This window comes from Oncorhynchus nerka, linkage group LG2 (genome assembly GCF_034236695.1).
Source record: "Oncorhynchus nerka isolate Pitt River linkage group LG2, Oner_Uvic_2.0, whole genome shotgun sequence".
In the NCBI taxonomy this organism is placed as follows: Eukaryota; Metazoa; Chordata; class Actinopteri; order Salmoniformes; family Salmonidae; genus Oncorhynchus; species Oncorhynchus nerka.
In genome coordinates this window covers 60491984-60517023 of record NC_088397.1, presented here as the reverse complement: position 1 = coordinate 60517023, position 25040 = coordinate 60491984, and the positions used below count along the sequence as shown (strand labels likewise).

Here is a 25040-nt window from a genome sequence, read left to right as displayed (position 1 = left end):
GTTTGAAACACAACAGTAGATGAACTGCGCTGACAGTGTATTAAACTCTGATGAATTGCCAGTGCGAGGCATAGATCAGTGTCCTTCAACCTTTAGCCCACATTGGGCCCAGGCCTTGTCTTGGTTAAATGGAACAGGTTGCTGGCTGTATGGCTGCTCTTTTCAAAAGTCCTGATTATATTCATGTTTTGTTGAAGCAGAAGCCTTTTTAAAATGTGTAAATCACTGCAGTTAAAAAGGACTCTCTTTAGTCACTTCCATTCAGGGAGTTGACATTGTGCATTCGTCGTTGCATTTTGATATAATTCTACATTTTATTTAGCTACCAAGATGTTAACAATGTGTGGTTAGACTGTGAAAAATAATATGTATTCATGTTTTTTTAAATTACAGATGAACTGCTAAATCCATCCACTTAATATCATTGAAATATTTCACTAAGTATGAGAGAGAGAGAGAGAGAGAGAGAGAGAGAGAGAGAGAGAGAGAGAGAGAGAGAGAGTGAGAGAGAGAGAGTGTATACATACTATTGACAAGAGAGTATGCACAACTGTGGTGGCATTCTTTATGGCCTCCAAGTGTCTAATAGGTTCACAAACATACTTGAGATGTCTGATATGCAGCTTGTGGCCCCTACCTTGACCCCTTGATGACTTCTTAGGGCAGACTGTTGACACAGATCACAGCTTCAGCCACTTAAGAAGAACAACAGGGCCAGACCACTGGACCTCCATGCAGGCTTTGGTTCCTCCAGGGACAAGCTAGCTCCACCACCACCATCTCTCACAGCAACAGGCAGATGAATCACAGGTGGTAGGACTACACACTCAATTCATCTGGAGCATTCTGGAATCATAGATCTATTTGATAATATATACATTGTGTTAATATATTCATCTATTCCTTTGCACAGAACATGAAGAGAAAATGATGGCTATTCTGGTATACACAACCTTGTGCTTGCTGAGAGTTAGAGGGTGCTTCACTCTTACAGATGGCTTATCATAGAGTAGCTAAACTGAGTGGAAGGTAGACATTCTCTCTCTCTGTCTTGCTCTCTCTCTCTCTCTCGGTCTTGCTCGCTCTCTCTCTCTCTCTGTGTCTTGCTTACTCTCTCTCTCTCTCTCTCTCTCTCTCTTCTCTCTGTTTGTAGTTTGTCCTCTTCGTCCTCCTCATCAGTTCTTTTCCCTCCAGGTGTGGTTCAGCAACAGAAGGGCCAGATGGCGCAAGCAGGCAGGAGCCAATCAGCTGGCCGCCTTCAACCACCTGTTACCTGGAGGCTTCCCGCCCACGGGGATGCCCAGCCTACCTACCTACCAGTTACCTGAGTCCTCATACCCCGGCACTACACTGTCACAGGGTAAGACACACACACATGCCCACACACGCACACTCACACCGACACGCACACACACATGCGCACACACTCAGACACAAGCCTCCACATCTGCTTATCCCAGAGGCTCTGTTTAGGGCTCAAATATTTGTGTAAATGGACGTGTTTGATCTACTCTAGGTATCACTTGGGTTACAAATATCTATGCTATGTCTGCTACACGTTTAGAACATGTTAACAGAATGTTATATCATAAAACTGTTATGTGCTAAATATAGGATCTATACAGCAACTAGCCGTTGTTACACAATGACAGGGAAACAGCCTAAGGCTTTAACGGAGTTTTAAATCAAATCAAGAGCAGGATATTTCTAAGCTACATACAGTATGAAAAGGGGACACATTATGTCTGAGCCGGCATAAGCCACTGCTAAAACATCATTTTATCTGAGTCTGGGGGTTTGAGACCATCAAGGTTCAATAAGTTGTTTACAAGGCTGAGGTTTGAGAACAGTATATTTAGTTGTGGTTCTCTTGTCTCACTTCCTTACCCATGCTCCGTGTCGTTGTTATTGGTTCAGATGGCAGCAGTACGTTGCATCGGCCCCAACCCCTGCCTCCGTCCTCCATGCACCAGGGCGGGCTCTCTGACGGCAGCTCCCCCTACGGCCTCTCGTCCAATCGCCACAGCTTCTCCAGCTACTCAGACACCTTCATGAGCCAATCAGCTGCCAGCAACCACATGAACCCGGTCAGCAACGGCCTCTCCCCACAGGTCAGTTCAAGGCCAAGGGCACAAGTCTCCCCTATTTCCTCCCTGTCTCGCCTCTTTTGATATGGATGTGTACCGTAAGCTACATAAAGTTAAATTTTTACAAAAAATGCTTCTGATATAGACATCTGACCATTTTAATGATTCAATGACCCAAGGTTAAAATTGTGTATATAATTTGCTGAACCACCACTCAATTAGAAAAAGCAACTCAGTAATAGACTACTGTGTGTCGATCCATCGTCTTTTATTCTAGCTTCTAAAGCTCTGGGTTTTCATTGGCTCATTTAAATTGCTACAATTGTAAAACAATTGGATTTACATCAACAAATTAAAATTAATCTTGATAGAGGCACATCGGCTCCAAAACAGCGGTTTCCACTTTCCTGGGACATCAAAATCCTACTTCGAACATGAGAAACACATGTGAATGAAATAATTAGCTAAAGCTTAGAAGTGAAGGCACTTAATCTTCTTCAAGGAAAGTTTTTAGACCTTAGTATTATATGGTATTCCATTAATCTTGTACAACAGTCGTCTTCAGCTCTCAGTCTGGGCTGCGTGCAGCATCTGTCTGTAGAGGAAACGGCTGGCTACGGTAGGCTTGTAGAGGAGGGACTGTAAATGTGTGGGAGGCTGTGTCGGGCTCCCCTGCTCCCCTCCATGGCCTCCTAAACCCCCTGCCATGCTGCTTCACCTTCCCTCTCCTCTCGTCTCTGCTCGGCCCTCCCCACAGTGAAAGTACAGTGGAGAATTAGAGTAATAGACGCGTCGCTGTCCAAATTGGAGTTTGAATTAATAGGCATTAGATTGCCTTCTCACCGAGCAATTCTCTTCTGTCGTAGAAAATACAATTGCTTTGCCCCTGTGTCCACTTGTGTGTGTTAGCGTGTGTGTGTGTGTGTGTGTGTGTGTGTGTGTGTGTGTGTGTGTGTGTGTGTGTGTGTGTGTGTGTGTGTGTGTGTGTGTGTGTGTGTGTGTGTGTGTGTGTGTGTGTGTGAGTGTGTGTGTGTGTGTGTGTGTTAGCGTGTGTGTGTGTGTGTGTGTGATGTGTTTCTGTAAAGCTGGAGATTCCACATGTTATCTTCTTTGGGCACCTCATTAAGGAGCGTTTAAATGTGACTCTATGTAAGGGGTTGAGCCTTAAGTAGGTAGCACAGAATGTAAAATGATTTGTATTGAGGCAAATCGTGTGTAAGGAGTTAATTATACACAATTACCCATCAATACTGGCCAGTCTTGCCCAGCCTCACCAACAAGATGTGGTTAACAAGCAGAAAATAGGATTGAAATGGTGTGTAAAGAGTTGAAAATGAACTTCATTACTGTATTTGTCCGCAATTCCCCCTCATTCACACGTGATTTATTGGGAGTTTTTTTCTTTCTTCAAATATTCTTGGTATTACCCCTCTTTCTTCGTGGAAGAAAGAATTAAGGATTTTGGTGACAAAAAATGAGATTTTCTCTCCTGCTGGAGTGTTGGAGGATAACATGGAGGCTCACAGGGTGTTTGATTGTTAATCGTGGCACAGGGGCTTTAAGTGCTAATGCTCTCACTGCAAACCTGCAGGAAACACCAGGAACGCTTTTTTCATGAATGGCTCTACAGTACTGAATATGGGCTGACGACACAGCAGCTCCCTCTCTCTCCCTCTCTTCCCAAGCATTCCATTATGTGTTTCGATAATACACACTTCCTGTTTAGCACTGGGGATTAGAACCTTGACTAACTGTAGAAAATCATTTTCAATATTCAATAATTATATTAAGTCGGTTTAAAAAAAAAAAAGAATTGTAAGCAAAAGGTGGTTTATTGTATTACATATTTGGGTATTTTACAGGTATGCTTTAAAACCAACACAGAGGTAGAATATTTAACCCCTCACAGTATAGCCATGTGTCATTCCTTTCACTCTCTCACTATGTGGTGATGGATGTTCTCTGGCAGAGGATTCAGAGTTCACACTGCCTCAATGCTCACACGCACGCACGCACACGCACGCACGCACGCACGCACGCACGCACGCACGCACGCACGCACGCACACACACACACACACACACACACACACACACACAGTCACACAACTCAGCTTGTCTGTGGTTAAACAGACGTCACCTTCAGTTCTCTCAAATGCATCTCATCTTGAATGTTGTTGTTGACGTTGATTTAGTTCTCTCCTGTATTCCTCCTTCTATGTCATGAAATAACAAACCAATACAAATATACTCACCATCATGATGGAAATTATAATGTTATATTATGGGTTTTCAGACAGCATCTGTCCAGAGGAGATATGTCTGTGTGTTGGTATATGTGAGCTATTTTCTCTGGTGTCTGGTACTGATGGGCTACCCGTTACTGGTAAAGAGGTTCTGTGATTCCCAGTAAATGGTCTGTGTTGGCCAACTACCAAGTCTGTAATGGAATCCTGCCGACAGGTGCAACCATCCCAATCCCGTAACGTTTTCCCATTACGGACGCTGGAAAAGCCATCCACACCGGCACAGGGGTTGTTGTCATGTGGGATATAAGTTTGGCTGGTTTGAGAGAGAGGCACTAGCTATGTCAGGGGTGGGGTGGGGGGTTAAGCTGTGGCTGGGCCAGAGTTATGAGAGCAGATTTGTTGTGTTGGTCCTGTTTCATTTGGTGTCACAGCAGGTGTTGGATAGAGGCCAGGAGTATGAGGTGGAGGCAGGGAACAGAAATATCAGCAGCGACTGAAAACATTAGTATTGCTTTTTTGATGGAGGGAATTTTGTGTCAATCACCTGGAACTCTCTTGCTTTGAAGACCTGAGAGGATTTTCATTCACAACAAGTAGTTCCCAAACTTTTAATTTGTGAAACATATTTTGGAAGTCTTCACAACATACTCACAATGGCATACAAACTATAAGTGGCACGCCTGCTCCCCACTACCCCTCCACCAGGCTACCCGTCATTATACTCACCTGGTAACATCATTACGCACAGCTGCGCTCATTGGACTCACCTGGACTCCCTCACTGTGTTGATTACCCCTGTGTATATGTCTGCTCCTCTGTGTTGTTCCCTGTAGTAGTATTGTTTGTCGTGTCGTCTTTATGTCCAGACACAGTTCCTGTTCCGTTACATGTCCGTCTGTATTAAATGGATCACTCCCTGTACCTGCTTCTCATCTCCTGTGCTGGGCGTTACAATAAGTTGTTACTATATAAACAAGTATGCCATGCTGTGGCCAAAGCTTCAGTTACGATTCCTTTTACAGTACCTTAATAAGCAGAAAGTAATTGGTTAAATAATGAAGGCGTGACTGAAGAACTCATTGACAACCACTTAGCTCTACGCATTTCCTGGTCCTTAAAGGCATAAAGGCCGTCTTGCCTACTACTTACTAAAACGACATACTGTGTACTAATAGTACTACAGACTATTTAGAAAAACGTACGCACTAAGCAACATATTACTCATCCTCGCTGAGAAGGCGTCATGTAATGAGCAATTGTGCATTCCCCGCCTTTCGTTCATTTTTGTAGATCTTTTGTAGGTCCCCTATTCTGATTATCAGCTGTTGTCAAACACACATGGTCGTGAAAAGAGGATTCTCTTCCTCAATAGTGTGCAGCAAAATTCTACTAAATGAAAAGCTGAAATGAGTACGGCATCCTGGAAATTAAGGCATACTCAGGTTTCAAACTTTCACATACTGTAAAACATAACATTTTGGTAAACCTTAAAGCCTACAATTTAGAACGCAAGTATTGTCATTCGGACACGGCCAATAACTTACAGCAAAATAAATACAATTTCACGTTTGTTCTAATGAAATGTAGCCTTGAATTTGTTCTAATTGTTCCAAGTTCCAACTGTCTATCTGTTATCCATTTTAAGCAAAGGTATTTTATTTACAAAGCCTACTGTACCTGGTTATGACATGGTGAACCAGCACTGTAAAAGGAACTGTAACCATAGCTTAGGTGGTCTACATCTTCTCCAGAAACAATATCAGGTCATAGGAAACTCCATATAAGCCTTTGAAGCACTAGCTGTTCTTGGGAGATGTGTTCGTTGGCAGCCGTTTGGGCTGAATTCCTCTTTATTACATGACAGGGACACCTGCTGGGAGAGTAGAGAAAACAACTGCTCCTCATGAGGCTTCAACACTACCAATAGTTTGTGTTCTAACAGAGCTGGGCTGTTGATCATACTACAACTGAAAAACGTGTCTATACCTGCCAGTTATTACTGTGAAATAAATGAGTAATCAACATATTTGACCCTTTGGATCAAACCTGGAATGGATCAAACAGGTCCACAAGAGGACTGATTAGGTCAAAGGGAAGCGATGCAGTATGTACATAGTAAGGCTACCAATCCTTATGGATTCAGCATAAATTATTTTCAATGTGTTTATTTATTTTCCCAAATGGCAAAAAGTATAACTATAAAATATTCCACAAATTTAAAGGGTTATGTGTGTTAGGATTAAACCATGGTAGTTAGTTAGTGTTCCGTTTTACCCTGTAAGTGTTCCGTTAGTGTTCCGTTTTACCCTGTGTGTGTGTGTGTGTGTGTGTGTGTGTGTGTGTGTGTGTGTGTGTGTGTGTGTGTGTGCGTGTGTGTGTGTGTGTGTGTGTGTGTGTGTGTGTGTGTGTGTGTGTGTGTAATTCCAAAACACACACACACACACACACACACACACACACAGGGGATCAGAGGCAGGCAGAGCGGCTCTCACCCCTGCCTCCCTTTGATCTGTGTCCCCAGGCCTGCCTGGCTGCCTGCTTTGCACCCCACCATGCACACTGACACCATGCATGCTGACACCACGCACGCTGACACCACGCACGCTGACACCACGCACGCTGACACCACGCACGCTGACACCACGCACGCTGACACCACGCACGCTGACACCACACACGCTGACACCACGCACGCTGACACCACGCATGCTGACACAACCTACGCTGACACCACGCACGCTGACACAACGCACGCTGACACCACGCTACGCTCGCAACGCTAGCGACTTCCCCAACTGTCTAACAGAGATAAGCCAGGGGAGACTCCAAACTGCCGCTGCCTCTCTTCTCTTCCATTAGCGAGCACACTGACGCTTCTTTAAAAATGGGATGAATTCTATTTAACACGCCAACATTAGTCGTTGCCAAAAAGAGGGAGAGAGAGAGAGATAGGGGGAAAATGGAGGGAACAATCTAGAGGCTCTGACTCCATTCCTCCCCCCTCTCTGACTTCTAACAAGACATCCTGCACCTGAATACCAATGAGAGAGGGAGACTCATGTAGTCCCCCACATTATTAAAAGTTGGGCATTAAGCCTCTCACCAGGCACCATGTCAGCTGGCAAGCTCCACTGACAAGAAATCAAAGGGGATGAGTACATAGCCTGCATTCATAGCTCAGCCTCTCGCAGAGCAAGAGGGGGAATACATAGACGTTAATTAGAACTTCCATTAAAACAAATACTGTTTCAATTTGGCAAGTATAAAAAAAGATATAAGAGGCTTAAAAAAAAAGAGACCTGCTGTTGGCAGCTACCAAGAGAATCATGGGTAAATCATATCCACTGGCTATATGTTTTAGCATATATTATTAGGGCTTGCTGCTTGTTTAACACGTCTGAACTCAGAGGAAAGGATTGCTGGTATCACAAATATACAAGTACAAACATTGGCGATATGGGGCTTTGTCTGTGTTTAGCTACGTATCAGATGGAATGGGGGTTTAGGTGCTTTTAGCGTGGGTATTTTATATGACGCAGGGGTCAAATGTTTTTCCCAAACAGGCTTGTACTCTCTAAACCAGTTAATGGGTTCTCTATCTGTGGTGGGTTCCATGCCTGCGTTCTCTATACCTCAACCTCTAACCCCCCTAGAGCAGCTAAGTGAAACCAATACGCTCTTTGCTTCTCGTTTCAAAGAAATATCTTTGGATGTGGTTTCATTTATTTATTATCTACCAACCTTTCCCCTTCTCTTTTTTTGACAACTCTTGCCAAAAGTACGTCTACTCCCTCTCTCTCTCTCTGTCTCTCTCTCTGTCTCTCTCTCTGTGTCTCTCTCTCTCTCTGTCTCTCTCTCTCTCTCTCTCTCTCTCTCTCTCTCTCTCTCTCTCTTTTCTCTCCGTCGCCTCTCACTCTCCCCCTGGAGAGGCAGATGAAAGGCTTTGGCGGATAATAAAAATGCTATTTAAATGCAAGGGTGTTGTGTGCTGGTAAGAGATATTTCCTGCAGAAAGTGAGCGGTTGCATCCTGATAAATAGTCAATATAAGGGAATGCGATTTACATTTATCTTGCGGAGACCGTCAATATACATTTCAGCAAGTTCTAGAAGTAGGAAATGACTGAGACGGATTCACACGTGTGTCCCACGCAGACAAAATGCATATGAGATGGAGAATGGTATTGCCTTTATTTAAGTGTAGGCACATCGATTTTATCTTGAATACCAATTACACACCGGTGTGGAACATACTGAAGAAGTTTTATTCCATACATTCGTGGCATTATTTCCTCTACTCTATTTCATAATATTATAACCAAGTGTTACTATTATTATTATTAATATTCACAGTCTCTCACCTTCCACTTGTTGGAGTGGGAATTGTTAATGCTGAGGCAGGTGAAGTGAAGTCTGGTGTATGAGGCATGCACACTGTTGTGACCTCTGTGGGAGGGGTCAGGGGGTGGCAGGGTCGCAGCAGGGCCGGGCTGCAGTCAACCTGCCTAGCTAGCCGTCTGGACGCTGGGGATGTTGTCTGGCTGCATGTGTTTCCTGTTAGTTCCAGATGCCTCTCTGACAGGTGCATGGATGTGATTAATACTCTGTCTCTGGCCATATCTCTCTCTGTCTGTCTCTCTCTCTCTCTCTCTCTCTCTCTCTCTCTCTCTCCCTCCCCTCCTTCTCGTGGGCCAGTTAAATTACAATATGCGAGGTGGTTTGGTCCCCAGCTGGTTGTCTGGTGTAGCAGCCCGTTCCTCTCAGTATCCAGCTGAGAGCTATTTCACTATTTATTTACATGTAATTATGACTATGAGGTGCAGATATTAACACTGTCAAGAACAATTTGACCTGACATTTTTCACTAGGCCTGGCTCCTGCTGGTTTTAGCAAACAACCCCCCAGTGCTCCCCGATCCGCCTCGCTTTCCTCTCCGAGCTGCTCCCTCACACACACAGCCCTGCCTCACTGAAACCTCTCTGCTGGAATCAGAAAATCTGCCGTTTAATTTGGCAGAGGCGGCGGTGCGAGGTGAGTTGCAGTGTGTGTGTGTGTGTGTGCGTGCGTGCGTGCGTGCGTGTCTGTGATTTTGTATTGGAGTGGGTTGCTCTTGTTCCTGGTGGCTGAATCCATCCCATAGTAACTCAAGCATATCACTAGCAGAGAATAGAGGATTGCTCGCCACACGTTCTCCAATTGCAGCCCAATAGACGTAACCTCTGGTTAGTGAGGGGCCCTGCATGCACAGTGGGCCGTTTAGGAGGGAGGGAGTCCTTTCTCTGGCTAGTAGCAGGCAGCTGTGCTCCATTGAACACAAGGATAGAGAAGACGCGCGGGGGCGGGGAATGGTTCAGAGAAGAAAATGTATTTAATCCAATCTATTACAAAGCTATTATTCTCCAATTACATTTTATGAAATATTGCTTGCTACATCCATTTGTTGACCAAAATATAAGCTTGTTTTACTCCAATGTTTGTAAACAAGGTAAATGTAAACAAACACCATATAGCCCCAAAACATGGTTACAATTATACATTTGATATCATAGATGGTCAGCAACTATAGCTCTTTCTATGCATTTGAGAGCGGTTACATTTCTCCAGCCCCATCCCTGAGCTTTTTTGCAAAACAGGGGGTGGGGAGCATGCTTTGTAATGGTTTCAATTAAGGATTCTAGATTTAATATCTTGTGGAATTTCGTTTGATATTCTGTTTGCTTAAGTCTCCAGTTTAGCTGTTTGATAAAATGGTGCAGCTCGGCGTTTGTGGGGAGAATTGTTAGAGAGCGGAGTAGAGAGTCTGGGGGACACTGTGGTAGTATGGCTAATGTTGTGAGAAGTGACAGCTTGTTCCAATGCCCGCTAATCATCCTCATCTGTGCCCGGCATGTCAATGCCCAGATTCTGTCAGTGCCAATCAGGCACTTAATTGAACACAATTAGCACCCCCCTTCCCTGCCATACACCCCACACTCTTCAAATACCTATTTCTCTCTCTCCCTCCACTCTCTCTACTCCCCATCCTCCCCCTCTCTCCCTCCACTCTCTCTACTCCCCATCCTCCCCCTCTCTCCCTCCACTCTCTCTACTCCCCATCCTCCCCCTCTCTCCCTCCTGTCTCTGTCTCCTTGGCGGCGGAAGACACTTTTCACTTTTGATTAACGTGCCGTGGCCAATTAACGCGCTGACACGCAGGCCAGGGCCCGTCATCTGCTGTCTGCCACCAACGCTGCCGTCTGCGTCCTGGCCCCACACTGCTCCCACCACCTCCACCATGACCAAAACGCTTTAATTCAATTTATGCAATCTCTGTTATTTTTAAATAGCCATTTTGTCTGCTCAGATGAGGGGCCTTACTGCCCGCTGGGCTGCCCATGTGAGAAGGAGGAATGAGGGGGAGGGAGGGCTGGACTTGGGGTTGCACTGCTATTGACTCTTTAGAAAAAATCCTTGATCTTTAAGTACTTTATTCTCTTTCCTAGTTGTTTTCCAAATGAAGGAATTTATGCTGTTTATTTGATTTGTAAGTTTGCCTTCATTTTGTTCATCGCAAAATTATTTCACCCTGCATTCTTGAATTGATCAGTAAAATAAGGTTTCAATTAGATTTGGAGTAATATCGGATTCAAAGTATTTTTTGGACCAGTTCTCAGAAATAATTAAAAAATATTCGATATTTGAAATGGAATATTCCTAATCATTTTAGTCGTTGCACAAGTTTGAATTATTTTCTATTTCCATGTATTTGGTTCCTCAATCATCCAACACAAACCACACAGTATACTCAATTTACTTGACTTATAGGTCAGTGAATTCAACCATACATTTAATCTCTGTAATCACACCCACAGGACTGGCCTTGAAAAATCGACCCATATCTGGTGTCATCATCATCCCTGATCTTAAGTCATTCCCAGCTGAGGCGTGTATCAGCCAGGCAGATCTGCCAAGGTGTGAGATGTTATTCTGTGCCCCTCGGGATAACTTCCAGACATTTGGAGTGCTTATTTTTTCCTCTCTGCCCCGGTGACCTCTGTCGAACTTAAAGGTACATCTTGGGGGCATTCGATTTGGGCAGAACAGGAGCTATCGGTGACAGGGGAGCTAATCCAGTCTTGCGCAGATTAAGAGCAGAGTTTGTGGAGTGGGGTGTGTTGGCGCGGGTGCTGGCGCCGGGAATGGAACACAGGGCTGTCCTATCAGCTCTCCAGGCAGGCTGGCCCTCAGGCCAACTTTAGTCCTAGAGGAGTCTTTGTACTTCCCAAATCCTCTCTCTCACACTCTCTCTTTCTGCCTCTTCTCTCTCCTCTTTCCCCTCGTTTTATATCTCTTTCTCTCTTATACTGTATCACTATTTCTTTCAGATGCAAAAACTTTGTCAGTGAAATATTTGAGTGAAAATGAAAAAAAATGTACAGGTATAGTGAACATTTTCATCTGTCTGTGGGTAGTGCAGGTCACTGGATAAACAGGTGCATTCTGACCTGATCAAATGCAATGACATGTTTATTGTCACATGCTGTAGAATAACAGTAACATGCTTACTTACAGGCCCTTCCCAGCAATGCAGAATCCAATCAAATAATCATCATCATCATAATAATGGAAAAAATATCAAATAACAATAGAAACAATATATACAGTGGGGCAAAAAAGTATTTAGTCAGCCACCAATTGTGCAAGTTCTCCCACTTAAAAAGATGTGAAAGGCCTGTAATTTTCATCATTGGTACACTTCAACTATGACAAGACAAAATGAGAAAAAAAATCCAGAAAATCACATTGTAGGATTTTTAATGAATTTATTTGCAAATTATGGTGGAAAATAAGTATTTGGTCACCTACAAACAAGCAAGATTTCTGGCTCTCACAGACCTGTAACTTCTTCTTTAAGAGGCTCCTCTGTCCTCCACTCGTTACCTGCATTAATGGCACCTGTTTGAAGTTGTTATCAGTATAAAAGACACCTGTCCACAACCTCAAACAGTCACACTCCAAACTCCACTATGGCCAAGATCAAAGAGCTGTCAAAGGACACCAGAAGCAAAATTGTAGACCTGCACCAGGCTGGGAAGACTGCATCTGCAATAGGTAAGCAGCTTGGTTTGAAGAAATCAACTGTGGGAGCAATTATTAGGAAATGGAAGACATACAAGACAACTGATAATCTCCCTCGATCTGGGGCTCCACGCAAGATCTCACCCCGTGGGGTCAAAATGATCACAAGAACGGTGAGCAAAAATCCCAGAACCACACTGGGGGACCTAGTGAATGACCTGCAGAGAGCTGGGACCAAAGTAACAAAGCCTACCAACAGTAACACACTACGCCGCCAGGGACTCAAATCCTGCAGTGCCAGACGTGTCCCCCTGCTTAAGCCAGTACATGTCCAGGCCCGTCTGAAGTTTGCTAGAGAGCATTTGGATGATCCAGAAGAAGGTTGGGAGAATGTCATATGGTCAGATGAAACCAAAATATAACTTTTTGGTAAAAACTCAACTCGTTGTGTTTGGATGACAAAGAATGCTGAGTTGCATCCAAAGAACACCATACCTACTGTGAAGCATGGGGGTGGAAACATCATGCTTTGGGGCTGTTTTTCTGCAAAGGGACCAGGACGACTGATCCGTGTAAAGGAAAGAATGAATGGGGTCATGTATCGTGAGATTTTGAGTGAAAACCTCCTTCCATCAGCAAGGGCATTGAAGATGAAACGTGGCTGGGTCTTTCAGCATGACAATGATCCCAAACACACCGCCCGGGAAACAAAGGAGTGGCTTCGTCCTGGAGTGGGCTAGCCAGTCTCCAGATCTCAACCCCATAGAAAATCTTTGGAGGGAGTTGAAAGTCCGTGTTGCCCAGCAACAGCCCCAAAACATCACTGCTCTAGAGGAGATCTGCATGGAGGAATGGGCCAAAATACCAGCAACAGTGTGTGAAAACCTTGTGAAGACTTACAGAAAACGTTTGACCTCTGTCATTGCCAACAAAGGGTATATAACAAAGTATTGAGATAAACTTTTGTTATTGACCAAATACTTATTTTCCACCATAATTTGGAAATAACTTCATTCAAAATTCTACAAGGCCTCTCTCATCTTTCTAAGTGGGAGAACTTGCACAATTGGTGGCTGACTAAATACTTTTTTGCCCCACTGTACATGGGGTACCAGTACTGTGTTGATGTGCAGTGGTACGAGGGAATTGAGGTAGATATGTACATACAGTGGATTCGGAAAGTATTCATACCCCTTGACTTTTTCCACATTTTGTTACGTTACAGTCTTAGGGTTGTTGTCCTGTTGGAAGGTGAACCTTCGTCCCAGTCTGGGGTCCTGAGCGCTCTGGAACAGGTTTTCATCATGGATCTCTCTGCTCTGTTTATCTTTCCCTCGATCCTGACTAGTCTCTCAGTCCCTGCTGCTGAAAAACATCCCCACAACATGATGCTTCTCCCACCATGCTTCCCCGTAGGGATGGTGCCAGGTTTCCTCCAGATGTGACGCTTGGCATTCAGGCCAAAGAGTTCAATCTTTGTTTCATCAGACCAGAGAATCTTGTTTCTCATGGTCTGAGAGTCCTTTAGATGCCTTTTGGCAAACTCCAAGCAGGCTGTCATGCGCCTTTTACTGAGGAGTGGCTTCCGTCTGGCCACTCTACCATACTGGCCTGATTGGTGGATTGCTGTAGAGATGGTTGTCTTTCTGGAAGGTTCTCCTATCTCCACAGAGGAGCTCTGTCAGAGTGAACATTGGGTTTTGGTTACCTCCGTGACCAATGCCTTCTCCCCCAATTGCTCAGTTTGGCCGGGCAGCCAGCTCTAGGAAGAGTCTTGGTGGTTCCAAACTACTTCCATTTAAGAATTATGGAGGCCACTGTATTCTTGGGAACTTTCAATGCTGCAGACATTTTCTGGTATCGTTCCTCAGATCTGTGCCTCAACACAGTCTCGGAGCTCGACAGACAACCTTCGATCTCATGGCTTGGTTTTTGGTCTGACGTGCACTGTCAACTGTGGGACCTTATATAGAAAGGTGTGCCTTTTCAAATCATGTCCAATCAATTGAATTTACCACAGGTGGACTCCAATCAAGTTGTAGAAACATCTCAAGGATGATCAATGGAAACAGGATGCAACGGAGCTCAATTTCGAGTCTCATTGCAAGGGGTCTGAATACATAAGTAAATTTACATTTACATTTACATTTAAGTCATTTATGTTTTTTATGTTTTATACATTAGAAAACATTTCTAAAAACCTGTTTCGCTTTGTCATTATGGGGTATTCTGTATAGATTTATATTTTAAAAAATGTTCAATCAATTTTAGAATAAGGCTGAAATGTAACAAAATGTAGAAAAAGTCAAGGGGTCTGAATACTTTCCGATCACTATAGGTAGGGGTAAAGTAATTATGCAACAGGATAGATAATAGACAGTAGCAGCAGCATATGTGATGAGTGTGTATGTGTGTGTGTTGCGTATGTGTGTATGTGTAATGTGTGAGTGAGTGAGTGAGTGAGTGAGTGAGTGAGTGAGTGAGTGAGTGAGTGAGTGAGTGAGTGAGTGAGTGAGTGAGTGAGTGAGTGAGTGAGTGAGTGAGTGAGTGAGTGAGTGAGTGAGTGAGTGAGTGTGTATGTGTTGGCGTGTCAGTGTAAGTATGTGTGAGTGTGTGGGTAGAGTCCAGTGTGTGTGTATGTGTTGGCGTGTCAGTATGTGTGAGTGTGTGGGGAGAGTCCAGTGTGTGTGTATGTGTTGGCGTGTCAGTGTAACTATGTGTGAGTGTGTGGGGAGAGTCCAGTGTGTGTGTATGTGTTGGCGTGTCAGTATGTGTGAGTGTGTGGGGAGAGTCCAGTGTGTGTGTATGTGTTGGCGTGTCAGTGTAACTATGTGTGAGTGTGTGGGGAGAGTCCAGTGTGTGTGTATGTGTTGGCGTGTCAGTGTAACTATGTGTGAGTGTGTGGGGAGAGTCCAGTGTGTGTGTATGTGTTGGCGTGTCAGTATGTGTGAGTGTGTGGGGAGAGTCCAGTGTGTGTGTATGTGTTGGCGTGTATGTAGTGATAATGAAGGGTATTAAATAACATTCTGACGGATGGCATCTCTTTGAAACTGTGGTATGAATATGTCACTGTGGGGAATTTAGTGAGTATTGTATGTAAGAAAATTATGACATTTTTCCCTCTTTTGTTGTAGCCTAAAGAAATATTGCCTTTTGCTTTTTCTGTCAGTCAACTTCCTCACAGCAAGTCAAATTTTATTCTGGAAGCAAATCCAACAAAGAGCAAAGGCTCATCAAACATTTAAGCAGACACAAAAATATAATTTGACTGTTAAGGAAATTAGCAGGGTATGAAAGAACCTCTTTTTGTGTCACAAATGCTCTATTTGTTTATCTGAAAGGATGCACATTGTATCAACTTCCAGTTCTCCATTCACTCCGCCGCGGGGCTGGAGGGCTCAGAAGTTGAGAGAATGAATGAGTTTTTATGATTATTTATAAAGTAATCTATCTGTAGAGAGCGAGGCAGGGAACGCCCTGGAGCAGTGTCCTTTAAACTGCTCCTGTCTCACATTATCTCCTCCAACAGCCCTAGCACAAAGTCAAACAACAAACGAACACTGAAGACGCTGTACGGAGAGAAAGAGAGAGGGGAGGGAGGCAGGGGTGTAGTGGAGGGCTGTTCTGAGAGAGAGTGAGGGTGTTGGTTAAGTGTGTATTGAGTGGTGTTGTTCTGGAGCAGAGCAGGTCTAAAGGCCTGTTGAGGGTGTGTTTTACACCCTGCAGCTGATACTCAGCATCAGCCATATCTGCACCCACATCAGATAATAGGGGAAAGTGGCGAAATGGCATTGATTTTTGTTTAGCTGTGTGAAAGCAGAAAGACATTACAGATAGCTAATATGAACCCGGCTCAATCGGGGAGCTTACCTTTCCCCCCTCCAGCAAAAGTTAACCAAAATCATCTGAGTGATTTTAGGAGAGGCATCTCAAGGATACAACCTTCCAGACAATCCTCTCTTTTTTACAACTGCAAACTTCTTTGCAATCTTGACGGGAAAAAAATTGTCCATGAAAAGTAGCCTTCTCTTTTGAAGAGCTAGTTAAACCTATGAATAGTAATAGGGCTGATTCGAGCACAGTCCCTGATTATTGGCTGCTTCATTATTTCATGTTTAAATAAGGAAGTGATGTAATCAAGCTTGAATTAACTGATGACTATATCTGGCCCACCCCTCCAGCTGTCTCCCTGGACCCCCGACTAGCACTTCCCCACACCTACGTCACATGACCAGCACATCTTAGTCCAGCACAGCATAGTATGTACATCACAGCCCAGCACAATACAGCAGGGGACAGAAGGTTCCACACGGAGTCTGTTCTGCAGCTCCGGTCCATCTGGGAGGGAGCATCCCATGTGTCCTGCATGCAGAGAGCCATGAATCTCCCTCTCATAGATACATGTCACATGTTCTGTATAAATAAGTGGTGGGGTTGGAGAAGGCTGGGGGTTTCCATGCTGATAGAATTAACATGAGGAAATCGCTAACCAGCCTTTATGTCTCTGATGTGCCTCAAGTGCTTCATATTTCCTCAGATATTTTTTTTTCAGAATATGATTAATTTGTGGAATGAGATCCATTTTCCGTATGCAGTGTGTGTGTCTGGCTATGCATTGCCGAGCAGTATGACTGCATACGTATGCAGTGAAGAAGATCTACAGTATAAAGGTTTCTGAGATGTCCACTCTGGAGATTGACTGGAGCCCTGTCCTTCTGTAGGATATTTTGCACCACAGCATCAGCTCTGTGAACTGTGTTTAAACCTTTGTGTGTGTGTGCGTGTGTGCGTGTGTGTGTGTGTGTGTGTGTGTGTGTGTGTGTGTGTGTGTGTGTGTGTGTGTGTGTGTGTGTGTGTGTGTGTGTGTGTGTGTGTATATGCGTGTGTGTAACCACCTCCATGATGAGCTAATTGGTTTAGCAGCCAAAGCGCCAAAGGCCAGCCCAGCGTAGCGAGACACAACGTGAACCTGATGTTGGGGAGGATGCTTCCATGCAATAGAAGGGAAGCATATGTGGGACCAATTCCCCCATTAAGAGTCTTTCCCTCTGTCCCTCTGCTTTCCTAAAAGGGAAATATAAGTCTAATTCAACATTTTATGTTTAGGGCAAAAGCTCAGTAGAAACGTCCGTCTGCACTGCATTGTGGTGATGCCTGTGCCTCTAGTCTAATGGAAATAATAACATTCATAGCACTAGTGGATTATTATTTGTTAATTTATGATTGTGTACAGATGTAGCATCTTAACACCTCTTTGGGATAGGGGGCAGCATTTTCACTTTTGGATAAATAGCGTGCCCAATTTCAACTTCCTGCGGCTCATGCCAAGAATATAAAATATGCATATTATTAATAGATTTGGATAGAAAACATTCTGACGTTTCTAAAACTGTTTGAATCATGTCTGTGAGTATAACAGAACTTATGTAGCAGGCAAAACCCCGAGGACTAACCATTCCGAAAAAAAACAATTTTGGAGGTCACTGTCTATTCAATGGTTTCACTGGGAAACGAGATTTCTAAGGCACTCGTTTGCAGTTCCTACCACTTCCACTGGATGTCACCAGTCTTTGGAAATTGGTTGAGGTTATTCCTTTGTGTAATGAAGAAGTACGGCCATCTTGGATCAGGTTAACGTTATGTGTACTGTTTGAGAGTTGCGCAGGACTAGAAAAGTAGCGTTAGTTTGTGATCCTCCTGTTTTGAAAACAGATAGACCCGTCTTCAATTTGATCGATTATTAATGTTTAAAAATACCTAAAGTTGTATTACAGAAGTAGTTTGAAATATTTTGGCTTACAAGTTTACAGGTAACTTTTGAGATATTTTGTAGTGACGTTGCGCAAATTGGAAGCTGTTTTTTTCTGGGTCAAACGCGCCAAATACATTGACATTTTGGATATATATCGGCGGAATTAATCGAACAAAAGGACCATTTGTGATGTTTATGGAACATATTGGAGTGCCAACAAAAGAAGCTCATCAAAGGTAAGAGGTGTGGTGCCTGCAGGGTTGAAATATGCTACTCTCTCTTTGTTTACTGTTGTGCTATCATCAGATAATAGCTTCTTATGCTTTCGCCGAAAAAACTTTTTGAAATCTGACATGTTGGCTGGATTCACAACGAGTGTAGCTTTAATTTGGTTTCTTACCTGTGTGATTTAATGAATGTTAGAATTTTATAGTATTTTATTTGAATTTGGCGCTCGGCATTTTCCCAGGCAATTGGCCAGGTGGGACATTTGCGTCCCGCCTATCCCAGAGAGGTCATTAATTTGAACCATTTTACTACAGTAGAAAAATGACCCTACAGCAACAGGAAATGTAAATGATTATGTGGATTATAATTAATGGACCATTTTTGTAGGATTTGATAGGGCAAACAAGTATGACATTTCAAAATGGAAATTACAATTTAAAAAAAATGTAAACCTCAATTATACTGCAAGTTTGCATTTCCTGTAGATGAATATGAAATATATTGCTGAGTATTAAATAAATGCACTCATGCTGTATAAATAACACTCCTAATAGTTACCCTAGCCGTAACTGTAACTCATACTAGCAGTAGGCCCTTCGGTGAGGCTAGTAGAGTCTATTTATTTGGGGATCTGATCTAAGGGGATCGTTTACTGCTTCCAACTCCATTACTATTCATGAGATGGCTCGGCTAGGGGCTGGGGATTAGGGACTCCCTCAGTGCTTGTTGTGGTGTGTAGGCCTCAGGCCTCCTCCAGCCCCCAGGCTCTGGGATATACAGGGGCTGTCTGGCACTGCTGGTGGTTCTATTATCACCCTGAGACTCTGCTGTCCCCACGCTGTCCCCGCGCTGTCCCCACACTGTCCCCACGCTGTCCCTGCACTGTCCCCACACTGTACCCACACTTTCCCTGCGCTGTCCCCACGCTAAACACTGCACCTCTTTATTTCCCTCTATCACCCCATCTCTCTCTCTCACCCCATCTCTCTCTCTCACCCCATCTCTCTCTCTCACCCTATCTCTCTCTCTCTCACCCCATCTCTCTCTCACCCTATCTCTCCCTCTCTCACCCTATCTCTCTCTCTCACCCCATCTCTCTCTCTCTCACCCCATCTCTCTCTCTCACCCCATCTCTCTCTCTCTCACCCCATCTCTCTCTCTCACCCCATCCATCTCTCTCTCTCTCTCACCCCATCTCTTTCTCTTACTCCATCTCTCTCACCCTATCTCTCTCTCACCCCATCTCTCTCTCTCACCCCATCTCTCTCTCACCCCATCTCTCACCCCATCTCTCTCTCTCACCCATCTCTTTCTCTCACTCCATCTCACTCTCTCACCCCATCTCTCTCTCACCCCATTTCTCTCTCACCCCATTTCTATCTCTCACCCCATCTCTCTCTCACCCCATCTCTCTCTCTCTCACCCCATCTCCCTCTCTCACCCCATCTCCCTCTCTCACCCTCTCTCTCTCTTTCACTCCATCTCCCTCTCTCACCCCATCTCTCTCTCTCACCCTATCTCTCCCTCACTCCATCTCTCTCTCTCTCATCCCATCTCTCTCTCACCCCATCTCTCTCTCTCTCACCCCATCTCTCTCTCTCTCCCCCATCTCTCTCTCTCACCCCATCTCTCTCTCACCCCATCTCTCTCTCACCCCATCTCTCTCTCTCACCCCATCTCTCTCTCTCTCACCCCATCTCTCTCTCTCACCCCATCTCTCTCTCTCACCCCTGTCCTTTTTTTGTGACTTCAAGACTTTTTGTTGGTCCATGTTTCAAAGTTAAATGGGTGTTTTTTAGCTGCCTTTGTACAACTCAGTAATGTGATAACTCCCAGTGTTTGCTGCAACTTGCTGGTGTAGTTACTCAATCCCATCCATGTGTTGTTTAGGACCTAGGCCTCTCTAACCCCCCCCCCTGTCTCCCCTCTGCCCTCCCTAGGTGATGAGCATCCTGAGTAACCCCAACGCCGTGCCCTCCCAGTCCCAACATGACTTCTCCATCTCCCCCCTCCACGGCAGCCTGGAGTCCTCCAACCCCATCTCAGCCAGCTGCAGCCAGCGCTCTGACTCCATCAAGGGGGTGGACAGCCTGACCTCCTCCCAGTCCTACTGTCCACCCACCTACAGCGCCACCAGCTACAGTGTGGACCCCGTCACCGCCGGATACCAGTACAGTCAGTATGGACAGAGTAAGTACTGCATCTGCATTTATGTGTGAATGTGAGGAAGTGAGTGTGTTTGTATGCCTTTCCCATCTGACCTCCTCACCAATACAAGTCTCCTGCATGTCTTCCACCTCATATGAAATGGAACCAGTGGTACTGTAATTAGAGGAAATGGTGCCCATTCCACCACCTCCTAGGCCGAGCTGCCCCCTGACTTTTGACTCCTGGTCTGTCTGATAAAGGCCTATGATTCACCCTCCGGTGCTGCCTGGCTTAGTCACACCCCACTCTGCTCTGTTTAGCTGGGAACAAGGAGAGGGCCACTTCAAAGACACTAACACACCCTAAGGGGCACCCTGTCCTCTTAGCCACCCCTCTCTCTCTCTGTCTCACACACACGCACGCACGCACGCACGCACGCACGCACGCACGCACGCACGCACGCACTCACACACACACACACACACACACACACACACACACACACACACACACACACACACACACACACACACACACACACACACACACACACACACACCTCGGGACAGGAAACAGGCTGATTAGATTAACATAATTATTGACTGATGCTGTGTCACAACCCTTCATAATGGGTAAACTGAACCACACTTACCCAGTCAGCCTCCCTTTGGTCCTGTTGTGTGTGTGTTTTGTGTGTGTGTGTGTGTGTGTATGGGTGTGTGTGTGCGTGTGTGTGTGCGTGTGCGTGCGTGTATGCCAGTAGCGTTATTATCAGCCAGCTTGCAGAGCAGAGACTGATGGCGGTGTGGATGTGATCTGATGTGTGCTTAATTAAGACAGTGATTGAGCACAGTGGCTGGCTAATGAACGGAGGAGAGAAAAGAAAGCTGCTGTCTACTGATGAAAATGATCCGGGATAGGAAGTGTGGAGGGCATGAAATCAGAGATGCTAAGTGTAATGAAGACTGGCACACACGACACACACTGGGACCATTCTGACTGATAGCATGGAGACTCTATGAGGTGGCACATGCCCTGTGCCAAGTCTGTGTCAAACCTCAGACAGGGCATGGGAGAGAGAATTTTTTTATTTCTAATTATTTCTCATTTTACTCCACTTAGTTCTGCCACAACTCATTTTGAACAGAAAGAAAAAGAAAATGACATTGAACAAAAAGGACAGAAAGGGGTGTGTTTGAGGAGTTGCCCACCTGTCAGTGTGTATGTGTGTGTGTATGTTTCTTTGTCTGTGTTGTGCATGTATATTTATGTGTGTATATCCCTCACATGTTCACCTTTATCTGTGTGTCTGTTCTCTCTAGCTGCAGTGGACTACCTGACTAAGAATGTGAGTCTGTCCACCCAGAGGAGGATGAAGCTGGGAGACCACTCTGCTGTCCTGGGACTGCTGCAGGTGGAGACGGGACAGGCCTACTGAAACAGCCAGCCTCTGCCTGGCTCCACCCAGTCTAAACTCAACACCCCTTTAACATATACAACCCTGCTGCTGCCCCCCCACCCTCCCTGCAGCCTAACCACTGCAGCACTCTCTCCCCCTCCCCACCCTGCAGGCAGTCAGGATGTCTCTGTGTATGTCAGAGTGTCTTTTTGCCTCTTGATTACGAGAGGACTTGTCATTAGAACTGCCTTTCCATGGATAGCCAACAGGCAGCCCGATCCTATACCCCAAGACCCTAAACCGTGGCTCTGCCACTCCTCTGTGTCCTCCTCCCTGATTGGCTCGGCCCAGGCAACCCAGAGATGATGGCCCCAGCCAGCATGGAGAACGCGCCCCCTGGGTGCACACTGCACTCCAGTCCAGCACAACACTCAGAGCCACTTCCAAATGTACTTTGACCTTGTTGTTTATAATAGTTCACTAAGCCAATATTATTCAAATGATTATCACTCTTGTTTTTTTATATCAGGATTGTTAATATTATTATTGCTGTTACAATTATGATTCATGTGATTCTATTTTTGTTTGTTATTCCCTTCATAGTTATTTTCTCTCTCCGTGTGAAATACTAGCAGATGACTGAGGTGATGTGGTGGGTTGCAGTGGTGTGTGTTTGTGTGTCGGTCCAGCCGGAGAGAGAAGCTGATTGTTTTCCAGGCTGCGGCTCCTCCGCCTGGACCCTGAGCTCTAATGTTCGTGAGCGATTTGACCTTCCCGCTTTCACATTCAACTTGACATTCCTAAAGAACTTGGCCACTCAGTGGGAAGTCTAGCTGGGCGGATTCTACTGCGAATTAGCTGCGGTTTGGTGGCCAATGGCTTCCCCCCTCCCAACATCCATCCTTAGCTGTACTCCATGGGGAGGAGGGCATTGTTTGTAAAAACAGGATTGGGGAAATTAATGTATTTTGTTTAGAAATATGGACCTTGCCAAGGAGGACTAAACCCCCTACCCAAAAGCTCTATGTGACTTTAACAATTGAAGGAGATTAAACAACACCAACATAGTGTCAAAGCTAATTATAAATGGCCCTTCTCATTACCAGCCAGGTTTGATATATTTTGTTGTTTAATTAAGACATAAAATCACATGTAGCTGTTTACCATGTTGGTTTGGACCAAGTGTGCATTCCTTTGAAACATTCCTCCAGCAGGGCTGACTGATGCCAGTCACATTCCTTCTCTGCCCATGATGAGATTAAGAGAAGGCAAACTGTGCCATTCACATGCACTTTGTCAAATGAAATAATCCTTTGAATTGTGAAAGGGCACAGGTAACCAGCCTGGCTGGCCCCCTCTGGCTCCTGCTGGCCCCCTCTGGCTCTGGCTGGCCCCCTCTGGCTCTGGCTGGCCCCCTCTGGCTCCGGCTGGATCCACCCCCTTCTAGTCCCCTGGACATTCAACTCCTGCTTCGACCGACACACTCGCAGAAATGTACAAAAACAAAACATTTTTTAAAGAATAGCTCATATTAAACATTTGTGTAGCACTCATAGTTGACCTTTGACACAGAACTATGTTGGGCTGAATTATAACTTGAACTTTCACACCAATCTCTCATTTATATCTGTGTATGATTTTTGCATTTTTTTTGTGCAAAAGTTGGAGTGAGTTACGTGTGCATATTCCACGTCACGATTTAACCCTTTGTCGCCTTTACATGGAAATTGTACAGTAGCCGGATGTGTATTGTTTGTTTATAAAGAGTATGTTTTATACTAAAACAACAACAATGTTCAGTGGTAGTTAAGCAAAAGGGATCTGCGGAAGTCAATGCATTTGATTGTTTTCTTTACTGGTTTCCTTCTGTTGTTTTTGGTTGTGTTATATTGTATGAATTTCTTTAAACCAAAATGCAGTGTTTTGAGCCAAGCTAAGTAGGGAATTCTGTATATTAAATTAGGAGAAAATTCCATTAAACTTCCTAAATTGAATAATTGTATAAAAGAGGTTGTTAGTTGAGAGAGAGAGAGAGAGACCAATACATTTTGATAGTGACTAGAGGAAACCTATTATTCCACACCTACAAGTGCAGACGGGGGCATGGGGAAGGTGTATTCCAGCACTTGATCTTATGGACTCATGATCCGAGTTCAGACCTTACTGTGGACCATTACATATCTGTCTGACCTCTGACCTCTCTCAGTGTGAAACATTGTCCAGGGGTTCAGCAGCACAGCTTTGATGCCATACAGGATGGGGACCTCTCTTGTCAGGGAAAGGAGTCAGAATAGAACAGTGGGCCGAGCAGTGTGTTCTCTGGCTATGTGTGTGTACAGCCAGGCTCCAGACCACACATCTCCATTGGAGAACACCTCACTAAAAGTAATGATGACTGAAGCACTGAAACCAGGCTGGTCTGAAAGCTCTGTTTAATGATGCCCCATTATTGTGTATATAAAAAAACTAATATTACTTTGTTTGTTTTTGTTTACGCTTCTAGTGTATCAAATCCATTTCTAACACCTGACTCCTGACCTGTTTACTTGCTTTATGGAATCTGTGTTCTGCTTTATCCCCTTTCTGTTCCACATGTATATTACCATGGTATAATTTATTCTGCTGTATGAAGTATTAGAGTAGTGGTATTTACTACCTTCAGCCTGTTGGTGTGTTTACTGTAACACTGCCGTAACTGTTATCAATTAAAGAGCTAAAAAATATTCATCGCTTTGTCCTTTTTTGAGCTTTCATATCAGTTTGAATACAGTATGAAGGTGTCAAATAAAGATTTCAAATTGGTCATTTTTTATGTAAGAAAAATCATGCCCTCTGAAGTTGAATATTCAGCCTGGTGGGGATTCATCTGAACTTTCACCTCTCTCTTCCCTACAATACACACTTGCTCTGTGTGTAGTGCACACGTGTGCATGCATGGCACACGCACATGTGTGTATTACATTCTATGGGCCTCTGGACCACCTCTGCTTCCATCCCAGTGAGCGGTGTGTGTGTGAGAGAGAGCTGAGCAGTCCCAGATCCTAGTGAAGAGAGGTGCTAGCTGGGGGAGCTGGTCAGGGCTGCGGCAAGACACAGCTGTAGGAAGTCATTCATTCTGTAC

General features: G+C 44.7%; 1 protein-coding gene across 2 annotated transcripts in view; it reads left to right on the top strand.

Moving 5' to 3' along the window:
* The window catches only part of LOC115144919 (paired box protein Pax-7-like), an 87885-nt gene extending 63253 nt beyond the window's left edge, over positions 1-24632 (top strand). For both annotated transcript variants that reach the window (XM_065000774.1, XM_065000769.1), the window contains 4 exons: positions 1195-1360; positions 1918-2111; positions 20313-20562; positions 21843-24632. In XM_065000774.1, the coding sequence (XP_064856846.1) occupies positions 1195-1360; positions 1918-2111; positions 20313-20562; positions 21843-21958 (726 nt within the window). In that variant the 3' untranslated portion in view covers positions 21959-24632. The remainder of the gene's footprint in view (positions 1-1194; positions 1361-1917; positions 2112-20312; positions 20563-21842) is intronic.
* Positions 24633-25040: the final 408 nt, after the last annotated feature.